Below are 16,960 nucleotides of genomic sequence, written 5' to 3' on the forward strand. Positions count from 1 at the left end.
AAACGGAGAGAGTGGAGGCGGGACTTCAGCTACAAGTAAAGAGACGCTTGATTTGTTCTCTCGCGTTTGTCCTTACAGGCTCCGGTAGAAACATGGCGTCTCTCTGCTAACAGTGGCTATGCAACCGCGGCCCGCGACCGTGTTATTTTACATGACTTTTTGAAACACTACGAAAATGAAACAAAAACTATTATACAGCGACTAGACAATGCAGGAGCACATAATATTTATAAAAAAGTGGATTTTGGGTTATATAAACCCATAAATACTACACATTGTACCTTTAAACTGTGAGCCCTGCATTACTTTCGCTATCTCTCATGCGCTGGAGTTTAGAATATTCAAATGTGACCCACCAGTATTAAACTATTTGCTACAGTATGAGATTATACATTGTTTTTAATATATATTTTTTTTATATATATTGAAGAGAATGACAGTATAATGTGTTTCATTGTCATTTTTAATCGTGACATTTTCAAAAGTAAATGATGGAATGTTCCACTATCTGTATAAAATCTGGAAAAGTGAGAAATGAGACTGTGGTCCAGAGAAACAAATGAGTCCACAAGGAATTGTTTACTCTACCTTTTATCTTATTATGTATATTACTTTCATAGCATTAATACCATTGTTGACTATATAGATCGGACAATGATCCTTAAGAGTTTAGACGGAGCGCAGTTTAAAGTGATTAAGTGCTTCAACCTTCAGTCTGCTCTTGATATTTTAAACCAGTTATTCCACTCTCTTTGTCTCTTTGTGTGTGTGTGTGTGTGTGTGTGTGCATGTGCGTGAAGGCTATGGTCTGTATGGAGCATCATTTACCTGTCACTTCCTAAAGAGGACATAGTTTATAAATATCATCCAGTGGAGCTGAGGGTTGGGGGTACAAAAGCCTCCCACCATCTGCCTATTGTTCACTGGCATCATTGTTGGTCTGACCATCCAGCTGCTCAGCCATGGTAAGTGTGTGTGTGTGTGCACGCGTGCATGCGTGTGTGTGTGTTTGATGATGAAGGGATTGAGTGTGTGTGTTTTGTTTTGTTTTTTGGGCAGTATAGTCAGTCAGTCCAGAGTCTTAGAGTCCATTTTAAGATTCTTTTATTTGTTTTTAAATCTTTAAATGGTCTTGCCCCACCTTACCTCTCTGAGCTTCTCCATCCTTACGCTCCTGCTCGGTGCCTCAGGTCAGCTGACCAGCTGCTCCTGGAGGTACCGAGGTCTAAACGGAAGCTCAGAGGGGAAAGAGCTTTCTCCATTGCCGGTCCCAAACTTTGGAACGCCCTCCCGCTTCATATTAGACAGGGCCCCTCACTGTCCATTTTTAAAACTCATCTTAAAACACATTTTTATTCTTCTGCGTTCAACTCAGCATGAGACTCTGCTCTTGTTTTAGTGTTTTATTGTTTACATTTTTTTATAGTTTTATAGTTTTTTATTGTTTAAACATTGTTATTGTGTTATTGTTTATATATATATATATATATTTATTTATTTTTATTGTTTTATTGTTTTTATTTTGTCTCCTATGTTTTATGTGCCATGTTTTATTTATTGTACTGTTAAGCACTTTGTACCAGCTATAGCTGCCCAAAGCGCTCTATAAATAAAGTTGAGTTGAGTTGAGTTGAGTCCTCCCACCCAATGAAATCACTTAAAACTCTGACAAATATTCCACATGTTGCTGTGGTGATCAGAGAAGGATAAAGCAGCAGAAGCTTTTTTTTCTTTTCTTCCACTGATTACAGGCCATATTTTTTTTTATTTTCTGTCGGCTTCTCCCCCTCTAGGGGTCGCCACAGCAGATGATCCACATATTTGATTTGGCAGAGATTTTAGCACTGGATGATCGTCCTGATCCAACCCTCCCATTCATTCATTTCATTCTCAGGACCCCGACCCTTGTCCTGATGGGGACTTGAACTGCAAATCCCCTTTCCGGTTGACGATTGGCTGCCACATTAAAAAAGCCCTTAATTACAAGCAACGTGCTGTATTTTAATGTGATCGCCAGGGAAACATATTGTCGTTCCATTCCGTTTCACCTGCTAATTGGAGGCTTGAATTGTTTCCTCCTATGACTTTGGGTCGGGGGGAGATTTTAATTCAGTTGTTATTGCCCGAAAGTAATTTTCCTCTTATGAATTCACACAATTGATTTAAGTTTTAATTTATCTGGCACATCGTTCTGTCTCTGTGCCAAAAGGCCCCCAAGAAAGCCAAGAAGAGGACAGCAGAGGGCGCCAACTCCAACGTGTTCTCCATGTTTGAACAGGCCCAGATCCAGGAATTCAAAGAGGTGAGAAATCCTGAAGCAATTTCAAATTCACTTATCATCCATTTGGCAGAGAATTTCTATATCTACATATATCTATATATTGCATCACTGGTAACCCCCATGGTGCATACTACATGTGTGTGTGTGTGTGTGTGTTCCTGTACTTACGGCATACTGAGGACCAGTGAGGGTTTTTTACCAACAAAGTGAGGTCATTTTTACGGAGTGAGGACATTTTGGCCGGTTCTCACTTTGTTTTCATTGAAATCACTTCCTTAGGTTGCTATAACATGCTATACTCAATTTGTCAAAGAAAAAAAATCACATTTTTGTTTTCAAATGTTGGACGACATAGTATAGTATGATGTTTTTGTCAAATTTTGGCCCAAAAAATTTTGGTCAAATTTGTTTTTCAAATTTTGGACGACATAGTATAGTATGACGTTTTTGTCAAATTTTGGCCGAAAAAAATTTGGTAATTTTTTTTTTTCAAATTTTTGACGACATAGTATAGTATGATGTTTTTGTCAAATTTTGGCTGAAAAAATTTGGTAATTTTTTTTTTACTTTTTGGACGACAGTATATTTATGACGTTTTTGTCAAATTTTGGCCGAAAAAATTTGGTAATTTTTTTGTTTCAAATTTTGGACGACATAGTATAGTATGACGTTTTTGTCAAATTTTGGCCGAAAAATTTTTGGTCAAATTTGTTTTTCAAATTTTGGACGACATAGTATAGTATGACGTTTTTGTCAAATTTTGGCCGAAAAAAATTTGGTACATTTTTTTTTCAAATTTTGGACGACATAGTATAGTATGACGTTTTTGTCAAATTTTGGCCGAAAAAAATTTGGTACATTTTTTTTTCAAATTTTGGACGACATAGTATAGTATGACGTTTTTGTCAAATTTTGGCCGAAAAAAATTTGGTACATTTTTTTTTTCAAATTTTGGATGACATAGTATAGTATGACGTTTTTGTCAAATTTTGGCCGAAAAAAATTTGGTACCTTTTTTTTTTCAAATTTTTGACGACAAAGTATATAGTATGACGTTTTTGTCAAATTTTGGCCGAAAAAAATTTGGTACATTTTTTTTTTCAAATTTTTGACGACATAGTATAGTATGACGTTTTTGTCAAATTTTGGCCGAAAAAAATTTGGTCCATTTTTTTTTCAAATTTTTGACGACATAGTATAGTATGACGTTTTTGTCAAATTTTGGCCGAAAAAATTTTGGTCAAATTTGTTTTTCAAATTTTGGACAACATAGTATATAGTATGACGTTTTTGTCAAATTTTGGCCGAAAAAAATTTGGTACATTTTTTTTTTCAAATTTTTGACGACATAGTATAGTATGACGTTTTTGTCAAATTTTGGCCGAAAAAATTTTGGTCAAATTTGTTTTTCAAATTTTGGACGACATAGTATAGTATGACGTTTTTGTCAAATTTTGGCCGAAAAAATTTGGTACATTTTTTTTTTCAAATTTTTGACGACATAGTATAGTATGACGTTTTTGTCAAATTTTGGCCGAAAAAAATTTGGTCCATTTTTTTTTTCAAATTTTTGACGACATAGTATAGTATGACGTTTTTGTCAAATTTTGGCCGAAAAAAATTTTGGTACATTTTTTTTTCAAATATTGGACGACATAGTATAGTATGACGTTTTTGTCAAATTTTGGCCAAAAAATTTTTGGTCAAATTTGTTTTTCCAATTTTGGACGACATAGTATAGTATGACGTTTTTGTCAAATTTTGGACCAAAAATAATTTTAAAAAAATCGAAAAAGTTTTCCAGCCCTTTTTGCTCTGGGGCTCCACCTGCAGACATGTTATGGTACTGCAACCAGTAGTTCTTTGTAGATGTCATTCATGAAGTAGATATTTGTAATTGTGTTGATTTATGAAGTGGAAATGCTGGTCCTCACTTTGTCAGCAACCCAGTCCTCAGTATGCAGCAAGTACAAGAATGTGTGTGTGTGTGTGTGGGGGGGGGGGTCATGTGTAAAATGAGGCTAATTTCTAATGTATGATTTGTGCATTAGGGTGACATTAGCCACTGGCTGTCCCTTACTTTAGACAGCACAATGGTGACCCCTCACACCCAGGACAACACTTATTGAACCTCATGCTCTCATGCAGGATGTACAGGTGCCTAAAAAGCAGGACAAACACACTTAAAAAAAACAACAAAAAAAAACTTCTTTCCCTGAACGCTAAAATCCCTTTAATGTAGTTTTACTTATTATATTTTATTCTTACTTGACCACATTTATACTTACTCCTGCACTGGCCCGGAGAAGCACAGCAATTGCATCGTATACCTGATGACAATGCAACGACAATAATGGTTGTTTGTTTTGGATATTATGCATCTGCGTGTTTTTTCTTTTTCTTTTTCATTGTATGTCCACCTGTCCATTTTCCTTCCGTCCATGATTTGAGGGCAGGGTGTGTGTGTGTGGCATGTTGGTATGAGGCTCAGTGGTGCCCAGACATCCAGGCGGTGTCATCAGTGATTAGGCTTCAGTTAAACTGCTGGACGTGGCCGGGATGCCACACTAAACCCCCGGGGGTTTAACCTCACAGGTTATAAATACTTAGTGAGGTTTTCTTGTCTAGTGTACAGAGAAAAAAAGCAGCTGAAAGAAATGTGTCATTCCATTTCTGTAACACCAGTAGTTGTCTGAACAGGTAACCAGAGAGAGAGAGAGAGAGAGGCTTCGGATTGGTTTGGATTAGATCACTGGTTCTCAAGGTGTGGCCCGCAGAAACATTTCTGAATTACAGTTGATAGTTTTAATCCAGTAGCTACTAAGCTTGTTAAATGTTTATTGGACATTACTGGATACAGAGCAATAAGTGTAAACTGTACAACTGCAATCTGGTCATTACAATTATTATAAATTATTATTAACAGGATTTCTTTCTGTTTTTTTTTTTCCTTTGGCAACCCTCAGTCCAATGTTGGGTTCCTAAATTGGCCTCAGGTATCAGAACTTTGAGAACCCCTGTAATGATTAGATAGAGAGAAAGATATTGATAGATTAGATTAAAATAGATAGATGGATTAGATCAGAGGTGTCAAACTCAAATACAGAGTGGGCCAAAATCTAAAACTGAACAAAGCCGCGGGCCAAGGTTGAACAAATTAACCTTTTAATAGGGACCCAAACAAGTTTTGCATTGAATATTGAACAAGCAAGGCTTATATAACTTTATACTGACATGCAAAATCGAGTTTCAAATAATAATAATAATAATAAAAAAATATCAATGGCATATCAAATAAAATTTAAATAAAAATTGAATGCACCTTAAATACAGGATAAGCGGTAGATAATGGATAGATAAAAATTGAATGCCTCTTTTCTATTTGCAGCCTTCTGAGGTAAATATCAAGATAAACTTTGTCCACAGGCTAATAATACATTTGAAAATAAAATAACAATAATGAATGAATCAAACATTCAAGCCTTGAAGTAGCAAGAGAAAGTGCATGAATAAAACGTTAATTATTGCTCAGTTTGCTACACTGATTTGCTTTAACACTGAATATGGAACAAGCAACGCTTATATAACTTAATAGTGTAAAATCAACTTTCAAAAAACAAACGAAAAAACATCAATGGCATATTAAATAAAATTTAAATAAAAAATTGAATACCGGCAGGCCAAAATTTGGTACATTTTTTTTTTCAAATTTTTGACGACATAGTATAGTATGACGTTTTTGTCAAATTTTGGCCGAAAAAAATTTGGTCATTAACATTAGGCCAGCTCTAATGTTAATTTGATATTGCCTCAAGGGCCAAATGAAATTACACGGCGGGCCAAATTTGGCCCGCGGGCCAGAGTTTGACACCCATGGATTAGATATATTTGGATTTGAATGATATATTTAGACTTGTATTAGATTGGCTGATTTGGAATACACTTGGAATAGACTGGTATTAGATAGATACATTTATTTGGATTTGGATTAGATTGATATTTAGATTACATTTGGATGATGTAGATATCTGGATTAGATTGAAGGGTAGATTTGGATTGATTTGAACCGGACGAACAGATTTGGATTAGATAAAGTGATTTGGATCAGCTGGATAGATTTGGATTTAATAGATTGATTTTGGATTCGAAGGATAGATTTTGGATTGATTGTATAAGCTGGATAGTTTGGGATTAGATGGATAGATTTGGATGAGATCGATACATATGGATAGATCTGAATTTGACTGATATGTGAGTTAGATTGATTTGAATTAGGTGGGAATAATACAATCTCATACATTTACAGGAGCTGCTGCTGAAAGGCTGCATCGCCATCATGAATAATGACACGATCTGTACTTTCTCCTGTTGCTCTGACCTCAGGCCTTCACTATCATGGACCAGAACAGAGACGGCTTCATAGACAAGAACGACCTCAGAGACACTTTTGCTGCTCTAGGTGAGCTGGTCTTATATTAGCATTGAGCTAACAACAGAGAACGGTGTGTAGTGACTGTGTTCCCTCTGCTTACGCCACAGGTCGTCTCAATGTGAAGCAGGAGGAGATCGATGAGATGCTCAAAGAGGCTCCAGGACCCATCAACTTCACCGTCTTTCTCACCATGTTTGGTGAGAAACTGAAAGGTAACTATGGAAACAAACCCATAAAATATTAATTAATAAATACATTTAAAAAAAAACCTGTTACATTTAACATTACTGTCAGTAACAATGTATGTGGTGATAGTATGGTAATGATTTTGGAATAGAGAAGATATAACATGGTAATACCGTCTTATTTCAGCCTGGTAATAACAATGAAAAATGCATTTGGAAAATAACTGAGGATACATTTCTACTTAAAGTGTAACTGGTATAAGAGGTGAAAACCCATGTATATGGGTTATATAGTAATGTTTAGTGTAAACATTTATTCAAATCAGTTGTTTTTTTACAAGCTTTCATCTCCCTGTTGTCCCATCGGCACAAGGTCTTTTGTGCCAGACTCCTCCCCCTTTTATATACACAGGCACTGCCCACTCTCCTTCCCTCTGCTCTCAATCCACTTCTTGGCATTTTTCAAAATGGGGCACTGGACTGAGTTGGTCTCAGAATAGAGGGTTTAGTTACCCTTTACTGAAGGAGTCGCACTGATTGTAGCCTATAGTAATTCTCATTATCAAGCTGTTATCTGTCTATTATAACACGGTATTACTATAATATTATCTCCTTACATCACACTAGAGCACAGTTAAGTGTTAAGTGCCAAAAAAAACCTGAAACACATTTCCAGAATGTTTACGGCTGTTTTGACGTAGGTGCCGATCCAGAGGAGACCATCCTCAACGCATTTAAAGTCTTTGACCCTGAAGCGAAGGGTGTGCTGAGAAAGGATTAGTAAGTGGATTAACACATTTGCACCACCTCATTTTGCAATTGACTGCAGATAGACTTGAATGTATTCTCAATGTATGGCGTCATCGTACGCCCCTTTACACAAATCCATCAGGACCGTCACATTTCCTCCTGTGTGGACACAGACAATCGTCATCTCTCTCTCTGTCTCTTTATTTTTTTTCCAGTGTGACAGAGATGCTAACGACACAAGCCGACCGATTCTCTGCTGAAGAGGTACAATGTGGTCTTTTTTTTTTTTTTAGCTCATTATCGTTATTATGGCAGATTGCTGTGTGTGTGAATCCAACCAGCAGAGGGATAAACAGCTCTCCTCCCTCCCATACAGAGTGCATTCAGATACGATCTTTTGCATAGTTTAGTTTAAACAATTATTGACTATGGTGATATGACTTACTGTTTACTCTGTCATCTTGAACCAGCAGCAACAAAGCATTTTCACCCGGAGAACTGGATCCACACACGGGTGCATTCAAGGTGTTTTTCTAGCATAGGAGTTTACATACACGCCGCGCCGTGCGGCGCGTGAATCGTTTTTTCTTCGATTATATAATGTTTTTATGATCGTGAGAAGCCAGAAATCGAAATCACGAATAAAATTCAATTAATCGTCCGGCCGTAGTTTAGACTCCCCTCAAATTTAAGGGGGTCTCGAGGGTTAATCAGGGGTGTCGGGCCCCCCCAGACCCCCCTGTATTTTGCACACAGTGTTCTTGACTTTACATTTTGTTCCCTTACTCACCTTGAAACTTATGGTCCATACACGCTCCTTTGGCCTCACTACATCGCATTTTATTTTGTTAGTTGTCCTTGTCTTATTCTATCAATACTACAGATTGAACAGCTGTACCTAATAAAGTGGGCAGTGAGTGTATGTTGTTCATGTGAGGGGCTATACAGCTGTTTTAATATATGCTCTTTGTTGGTCAGATGGAGCAGATGTTCACTGCCTTCCCTCCAGATGTGGCGGGAAACCTGGATTACAAGAACCTGGTCCACATCATTACCCACGGAGAGGAAAAGGACCAGGAGTGAACAATGTTCAAACAGACCCCACTAAAGGAGATACAGCACCAGCTGTTGTCCCCCCCCCGATTTAAATGTTTCTGTACAGTTCTCACTCAAGAGCACAAGAGGATTTAGGGGAAACTTTCCCCTCTCAAGCGCACAAAAATGGACCGTTGATAATGTCAACATACTGAACACTCTCCCTCCCCACACTCTTTTTTTTTACAGATGCCAAAACCAATCACCCGTCTCTGCTTTATAGAAAAACAATCTATTCGATCCATCTCTGTGCGTGTTCGTCTAATAAAGGTTTTCCGAAGACAGTGACCAGCCTGAGTTATATGAAATGTTTTATCTGGGGGTGACTCCAAAGACAGGACTCTACATGCAAAAGATTCCCATGAGAGATGCTCATGTGATCACAGGATCATTAGCACTTAAACACCATGCTACTCTTTAATTCCATGTTAGGTAGTGAATGTGTGCACTGGAGAATAGCGAGCAGGTGGGTGTGGAACTCTGAAATCCTCAAGACATCAATCCAAAACCATTGGTGTTGCATTGTTTGTTATATATAATGTTGGGCCACTGAAACAGAGGGTTTAGTGAGACAAAGCCCTGTTGCTATTTTGGTGCTGGGACTGTAATGCTATACTCAGGGGGGTGTGGGTGGCGGTGGACCACAACATTGATGCTAAAAAAGTGACTCCTCTCACCTTCTCCTCCTGCCTGACCCTGGTGGGTCGATGAGGGTGAAAAGCCCTGATTATTCCTTCCAAAGTGTCCAGGGCAGGGAGAGGGAGAGGGAGCCAGCATTTTAGGGCCAGACCATACTTTACGTCAACTTTACGTCAACTTTACGTCAACTTTACGTCAACACATACATACTTAAAGGGACACTATGTAGTATTTATGGGTTTATATAACCCAAAATCCACTTTTTTATACATTTTATGTGCTCCTGCATTGTCTAGTCGATGTATAATAGTTTTTGTTTCATTTTCGTAGTGTTTCAAAAAGTCATGTTAAATAACATGGTCGCGGGCCGCGGTTGCATAGCCACTGTTAGCAGAGAGACGCCATGTTTCTACCGGAGCCTGTAAGGACAAACGCGAGAGAACAAATCAAGCGTCTCTTTACTTGTAGCTGAAGTCCCGCCTCCTCTCTCTCCGCTTCGTCTGCTACGGCCGCGGTAGCTCCGCCCTCTCCCTCGCCTCACGAACCTCATCTGCTGACACGGAGAAAGACGACGAGGACGACATTTGACCGGCTGAGGACACCGTGGCGCTCAGGGAAGGGAGGGGGTGAGCAGAGGAGCAGTTCTTTGTTGTAAATTTCAGCCTCTCCTCTAGATGGCACTATAAACTACTTACTTCACCTTTAAGTGTTGTGTTCTCATCATGTGTCCTTTTAAAACAGACTGTGTGCATTTAAGGACGGTTAGGTATGCCTTTTCCCCCTCAAACTCAAGTAACCTGTCTGTCAGCAGGAGGGTGAGCAGGGTCAGGAAAAATTATATTATCATACAGCAATAACAATATTCAAGGGGACATTTGACATCGTTTAAAAAAAAAATGTGTTTGCTTTTGCTTTGATATGGAACCAAATATAGGTCACATTAAAAAGGAAAATCTGCAAAATGAACGCATGCATGAATTGCATGTTGCAGCTGCATATCTCTCACCTCACCCTTCCCTTTCAAGCATGCAGAGGAACCTATGGTTAGCCTACAGTTATTATTATTATTATTATTTTTATTATTATTAAAACTCAAAAAGTGTTAAGTCCGTCCATTAGAAACATGGCGGTCCAACATGGCCGCCTCCAGAGACGAGACCAGCTCCTACAATAAATATAAATGGCTCATTCTGTGGCCATGAAAAAACAACAATTCATACATTAAGGTACATTCAAAAAACATCAGGATAATTTTTATTCAATTTCTGCCAAATGGAAATAATTTAAGCTAATTCTCACGCACTGTACTAGGTTACTGTTAACCTCAGTCAGACTTCTACCAACAAGCACTAAAAGTGATATGTAAAACTTGTACAACAGCGACCTTCAGTGTATAAAATGGGAACTGCAGATCAATTGCATGAGCCTAAAAATACGACTATCAGAAGATCCACTTAAACCCGATGCTACACTGTGTTCGTGCGTGTTCATGCATCCACATCCACATACGAAACTGTCCCACCTTATTTTTTAGAAACATTGAACTAGCAGTGACACAGAACTGACTATAATGCACAGTCACTTCCTGGTTTTCAAAAAGCCAGACTGATTATTTCCTGTAAGCTGACAGTCATAAATGCAGAGGCGTTTCTAAAATCGGTGTCTTACCAAGAGTATTTAGAGATGAATGATAGAAAACATCAAAGAATGTGCACAGAGGGATGCAATAGGTTTCTGCTCTTGTTCCTTTACAACGCTTACATTTGATTTTACATTTGACATCTTTTTGGTTTTAGGCCATGTTGAACGGCAAAGTACTACTGTGAAGATTCAGAAAATAGATCCTGTTTATGCACCACAGGAGGTTTAACTAATGTGTAGAAACACTGGGTATAGGGATGATTTTTTTGTTGTTGTTTGATTCACTGATTGTTAAAGGTGACATAGAGTGGTCCTGTTGCACATAAATGTTAGTTATGGAGGTCTACTTACATATATTAACTTGTTTTTATGGTCAAAAACCTCCTAGTTGCTGTAAACTAGCCGATAGAAATCCTCTTTTCTGACAGTGTTTTTCTGCTGCGAGATTTCAGAGTGAACTTTCACCCCCAGAAGACAGAGTCTTGTGATTGGCCAGTACTATCCAGCACATCCGTTCTCAGAAGCGCAGCGCCCCCCTCTGGAACGGCGGATGCACTGCTACTCATTATCAAAACATTGTTTTAACAGTGTTTAAAAATAGCTTCTTCACGACTCCCCGCCGCAGTCCCTTTTATGACTTTGACCCGGAGTCAGACCCAGAGTCAGAAGACACTGTCGCTCGTGAAACACCTCCACAACGGACGTTATTCTTCTTCTGCGGTTCAATGTACGCAACCGGATGTGCCCGGACTAGTGCCCGGACTAGTGCCCGGAGCAGGACGATCGGTTGTTCAGGAGAACTGGTGTTTATGTAACTATTACGGGATTTTCAGTGATCTCGTTGAGCCCAGAGATTACAATAAAACACAACGTTCTCAGCAATGGCTGAACTGTTTGTTTAGAACCGTCAGGGCTTCATAAACAAGGTAATGACGCAGATACACACCAAAAAAACAGCGTTAATAGGAACTTCCGGTCTAGTTCCGCTTTAAGGTAGTCCTCTTTTGGTTACATTTCGTTTTTTGTTGAACAGTATCCACTGCCTGTTTATTATGTATTTTGTCTCTTACATCTTCAATTCTTTGTTAACATTCTTTTAACTGAACCTCAGGTGTGTGCAGTCTTGGGGCGGGGGGGGGGGGGCTGTGTCTTTAAAGCCCTGCAGTTCAGCCGTACTCGCGCTCTCTCACCATTTCTGGCCTGGCACTCTGCAGCTCATATTGTTTGGTCTTAGTTTCGCATACAACACAAACGCATCCATGCACCCACACGCACAACTGATTCCAATGATTACAGACATAGGTTATATTTTGTTGATTATTATTATTTTTGGTTAAAATTACAATGTTATTGTGTTATAATGTTATTATTTTTGGTTAAAATAAATGTGGTAAATGATGGAGATGACGTCCTACGGTACGGAAGCGTATTGCATTCACTTGAAAAAAAAAATCCTGTTTTTCTCACAAATTAATTTTCGGTTTGATTTTTTGAATAATCTTTTTTCTGTTTTTCTGTCTAATTATTTTCCTGTTTTTCGGAGTAATTTTTTTCTGTTTTTCGGAGTAATTTTTTTTCCGGTTTTCGGAGTAATTTTTTTTTCTGTTTTTCGTGCAAATCTTTTTTCCCTGTTTTACAGAGTAATTTTTTTTCTGAATTATCGAGAACTCTCGCGAGAACCTCCAACCTGCAAGTGACTCCCATACACCCTTGGATATACATCCATGCATACACATATGGTGACTCCTTCCCGAAACATACATGCCTCATAAATGATCTACCGTAGCGGGTCAATTAAAACAACCGCAAAGTCCTCAGGTGCCTGCGTAAAGTAGACAAACTAATGATAATACCATCTATGTGACTTAAAGACAGGACTATCTCCCAGTGTCTTAAACCCAGATCAAAGTAAAACTTGATTAAACTAAACAAGCCATCCATGTTGTTATAAATCGAACTCTCAATAGAGGAGTGAATGTGTTTATTATTTCAAATGCTCTCTAAACTCAGAAAAAAAATTACTCCGTAAAACAGGGCAAAAAAATTTGCACGAAAAACAGAAACAAAAATTACTCCGAAAAACAGAAAAAAAATTACTCCGAAAAACAGAAAAAAAGATTATTCAAAAAATCAATCCGAAAAGTAATTAGTGAGAAAAACAGTTTTTTTTTTTTTTTTTCAAGTGAATGCAATACGCTTCCGTCCTACGCGATATACAAAGGAATATATGAATATTTATGTCAGGCGAACCGGGGTCAACAACTTTGGAAAAAAGTTACCAAGCGAATAAACCGTTTGTAAAGAGTCCAAGTCTCCGCTAGATGGCGCCACTGTCCATGTCTCCGGGTCGGTGTGAGCGAGGCTTGGGGGCGGCTGGATGTTGAAGACTTGGGTGGAAGAGGTGGAGGGAGGAGGTAGGGGAGGAGGAGGAGGAGGTAGGGGAGGAGGAGGGAGTGTGTGTATTTGGGAGTGTTTTCGAGGCTCGTGGAGCTTGAAAACTTGAAAACTTCGTCGCTTTCCACCGCACGCGACGTGTGAGCGGACGGTCCGCGATCTGGAGCCCGAATTGGCTGCTCTCCGTCCGGCTGTGGTCGACAGCAGAGGACCCCGGTCCGGTTCTTCTCAGCATTGGAACGATTTCCGCCACAACATGGATGATTTAGGTGAGTTCTCTCACCGTGAACGCAACACTGGCAGCAGCGCGTGGTGTGTGTGTGTGTGTGTGTGTGTGTATGTGTGCGTGTTGTAAACACAAACAATTATGCTAACCGAAATAGTATCGTTGTTGTTTAGCTTGAACGGTGGCTAACACTGGATGGTGGATAAATATACGGGCTTCGTAGGTGAAGTTAACCAGGCTCAGCTGAGGTACCGTGTCCAGAAAGGCCTGACACAAACGCAGCTGACATGTTCATTAATCTCATTAACGTGTCAGTGTACAGCTACACCAGTGTACTGCAGGACTTTTTAATCGTCATAACTATCATAAACTTGTCCGCTTGTCTGACACACACACGAACCCTTTGTGACAGCTTACGTAACTGTCTCTCACTTGTGTTGTGACGGTCACGAGTGAACGAACTGACCGGTGATCACTTTCATGAACTGATTCGTTCCTTTCTTTAGTTCAGTTGAGCTCAGCAGCGATCGTGGCGGCCGGGAGAGGAACTGCCGCGTTCTGTGACTCACTCGTGAAGTCTGTTTACGACCTATTGTGTTGTGTGTAGAATAAAACCTCTTAAAGGGGAAATAAGTAGTTTATAGTGCCATCTAGAGGAGAGGCTGAAATTTACAACAAAGAACTGCTCCTCTGCTCACCCCCTCCCTTCCATGAGCGCTACGGTGTCCTCAGCTGGTCAAATGTCGTCCTCGTCGTCTTTCTCCGTGTCAGCAGATGAGGTTCGTGATGTTCGCGAGAGGGCGGAGCTACCGCGGCCGTAGCAGACGAAGCGGAGAGAGAGGAGGCGGGACTTCAGCTACAAGTAAAGAGACGCTTGTGTTGTTCTCTCGCGTTTGTCCTTACAGGCTCCGGTAGAAACATGGCGTCTCGCTGCTAACATTGGCTATGCAACCGCGGTCCGCGGTCATGTTATTTATGACATAAATAACATGAATGAAACAACGTAAATGAAACAACAACTATTATACAGCGACTAGACAATGCAGGAGCACATAATATGTATAAAAAAGTGGATTTTGGGTTATATAAACCCATAAATACTACATATTGTACCTTTAAAGGGACAGTAAAATAACATGGTCTCAGGCCGCGGTTGCGTTGCCACTGTTAGCAGCGAGACGCCATGTTTCTACCGGAGCCTGTAAGGACAAACGCGAGAGAACAAATCAAGCGTCTCTTTACTTGTAGCTGAAGTCCCGCCTCCTCTCTCTCCGCTTCGTCTGCTACGGCCGCGGTAGCTCCGCCCTCTCCCTCGCCTCACGAACCTCATCTGCTGACACGGAGAAAGACGACGAGGACGAAGTTTGACCAGCTGAGGACACCGTAGCGCTTAGGGAAGGGAGGGGGTGAGCAGAGCAGCAGTTCTTTGTTGTGAATTTCAGCCTCTCCTCTAGATGGCACTATAGACTACTTACTTCACCTTTAAAGACACTCAGGTTGTCCGCCGTACTTGTTCTGCTCGCCCTTCCCAGAGTAGTTTAGTGAGCCGTAGGAAGCAGCCGGTAAAAATCTGGACAAGTTGTGTTGCTAATACTGTAACAGTTCACTTTGGGAAGCATCCAGAGTCGTGTAGGACTTTAAAGCGGAACTAGACCGGAAGTTCCTATTAACGCTGTTTTTTTAGTGTGTATCTGCGTCATTACCTTGTTTATGAAGCCCTGAAGGTTCTAAACAAACAGTTCAGCCATTGCTAAGATCACTGTGTTTATTGTAATCTCGGGGCTCAGCGAGATCTCTGAAAATCCCGTAATAGTTACGTAAGCAGCGGTTCTCCTGATCGTCCTGCTCCGGGCACTAGTCCGGGCACATCCGGTTGCGTACATTGAACCGCAGAAGAAGAATAACGTCCGTTGTGGAGGTGTTTCACGAGCGACAGTGTCTTCTGACTCTGGGTCTGACTACGGGTCAAAGGTCGTCAAAGGGACTGTGGCCGGGAGTCGTGAAGAAGCTATTGTTAAACACTGTTAAAACAATGTTTTGATAATGAGGCTCAGTGCATCCACCGTTCCAGAGGGGGGAGCTGTGCTTCTGAGAGCGGATGTGCTGAATAGTACTGGCCAATCACAAGACTCTGTCTTCTGGGTGTGAGAGTTCACTCTGATACATCGCGGCTGACGAAATGTGTCAGAAAAGAGGATTTCTATCAGCTCGTTTACAGCAACTAGGAGGTTTTTGACCATAAACACAAGTTAATATATGTAAGTAGACCTCCATAACTAACATTTATGTGCAACAGGACTACTCTATGTGACCTTTAAGTTCTCCTTGGAATAAAGACTCGGAGTGTCGATCAGGTACGTGTGGATATCGGGCCACTGCAGACGGGGCCACTTCTTCTCGTTATTAATCCACTCCAGTGTCTAAAGAATATGGGTCATCAAGCTGTATCCCATTCACCAAGGTGAATTTCCAAGCATAACTTGCTTTATCACTAGGCGACAAGTTGGCGTAGTACGAGGAAAACATCTCCTTTTTTTTAGCCGTCTGAATTCGTACATGAGAGCAGACTAACTTCACGACAACACTGCTACTTAAACGCTGAGTAGTGCCCTTCTGCACCCGTGCTGCGCGCGCATCCGCAGTGTTTGTAAACAAACAAGAGCCCTATAGTGTTCTTCTAGTCTTGATGGCCACTCAAAGCTGCTTTAAACTATAGTTTTACCAAGACAACTCACTCGAGCACTGAGCTGCTGTCGTTCCTATCAGTTAAAGTAATGCGCCTCGCACAGTGCTGTTGGTGTCCTGGTAATATTTTGCATGAATTTACATTTGAGTTTACCTTGGTAACTCTAAGGTTAAGTTTACCACGACATGCTGAAAATACAGCGAAGCATAGGGTGAATTCCAATTCCTTGCTTAATCCTCAATCTTAACCCTCAATCTCAAAAATGTGCGCTCCCTCTAGTGCAAGTTCTGTCCTGATTCTCAGAAAAATTAAGTTGAGGGCCAAGTTTAAGGGCTGTATCGCCCTCAATATTGAGATTTTCCGAGACCACCCTTGGGAGCAAGGGCTACCCAGAATGCATTGCGTGTTTTCACATAAGAAAGATGGCGTTGAAAGCAGCGAAGCGAGTGCGATACAAATGAAGTATTTTCTTTGTTAATAGAGATATAAAAATGATGAAAACCATTGTATTATCTTAGTTTAGGCCCATATTATGGATTACTGACGTCATTGTTGCGTAACATTTATTTTTTATTTTACAATCTTTTGTCAATAGTCGGCCGGTGCGGACACACGATCGTTTGCTATCGTT

General features: G+C 40.1%; 2 protein-coding genes across 5 annotated transcripts in view; both read left to right on the top strand.

Annotated features, from left to right (window-relative positions):
- Positions 1-928: 928 nt before the first annotated feature.
- Positions 929-9,015, top strand: myl2a (myosin, light chain 2a, regulatory, cardiac, slow). Of its 3 annotated transcripts, none has more exons than XM_083888716.1 (8): positions 929-965; positions 2,210-2,302; positions 6,665-6,740; positions 6,821-6,925; positions 7,600-7,678; positions 7,864-7,912; positions 8,119-8,173; positions 8,627-9,015. In XM_083888716.1, exons 1-8 carry the CDS (start codon positions 963-965, stop codon positions 8,794-8,796), a joined length of 630 nt encoding a protein of 209 aa, XP_083744842.1. In that variant the 5' UTR covers positions 929-962; the 3' UTR covers positions 8,797-9,015. The 3 variants fall into 3 exon arrangements, with proteins under 3 accessions (XP_083744842.1, XP_083744843.1, XP_083744844.1); XM_083888717.1 differs by having other exon boundaries at positions 8,122-8,173; XM_083888718.1 differs by lacking the exon at positions 8,119-8,173.
- Positions 9,016-13,476: 4,461 nt separating this feature from the next.
- LOC310925890 (paxillin-like) overlaps positions 13,477-16,960 on the top strand; it is a 39,610-nt gene continuing 36,126 nt past the window's right edge. For both annotated transcript variants that reach the window (XM_083887927.1, XM_083887930.1), the window contains exon 1: positions 13,477-13,686. In XM_083887927.1, the coding sequence (XP_083744053.1) occupies positions 13,674-13,686 (13 nt within the window). In that variant the 5' untranslated portion in view covers positions 13,477-13,673. The remainder of the gene's footprint in view (positions 13,687-16,960) is intronic.

Source organism: Microchirus variegatus, assembly GCF_963457635.1.
Source record: "Microchirus variegatus genome assembly, chromosome: 4".
Taxonomy (NCBI): domain Eukaryota; kingdom Metazoa; phylum Chordata; class Actinopteri; order Pleuronectiformes; family Soleidae; genus Microchirus; species Microchirus variegatus.

Excerpts from the sequence above, each read along its gene's own strand:
- myl2a (XM_083888716.1), top strand. Across the intron at positions 7,679-7,863 it reads GGTGTGCTGAGAAAGGATTA|TGTGACAGAGATGCTAACGA; the intron begins GTAAGTGGATTA and ends TTTTTTTTCCAG. Across the intron at positions 8,174-8,626 it reads CACACACGGGTGCATTCAAG|ATGGAGCAGATGTTCACTGC; the intron begins GTGTTTTTCTAG and ends TTTGTTGGTCAG.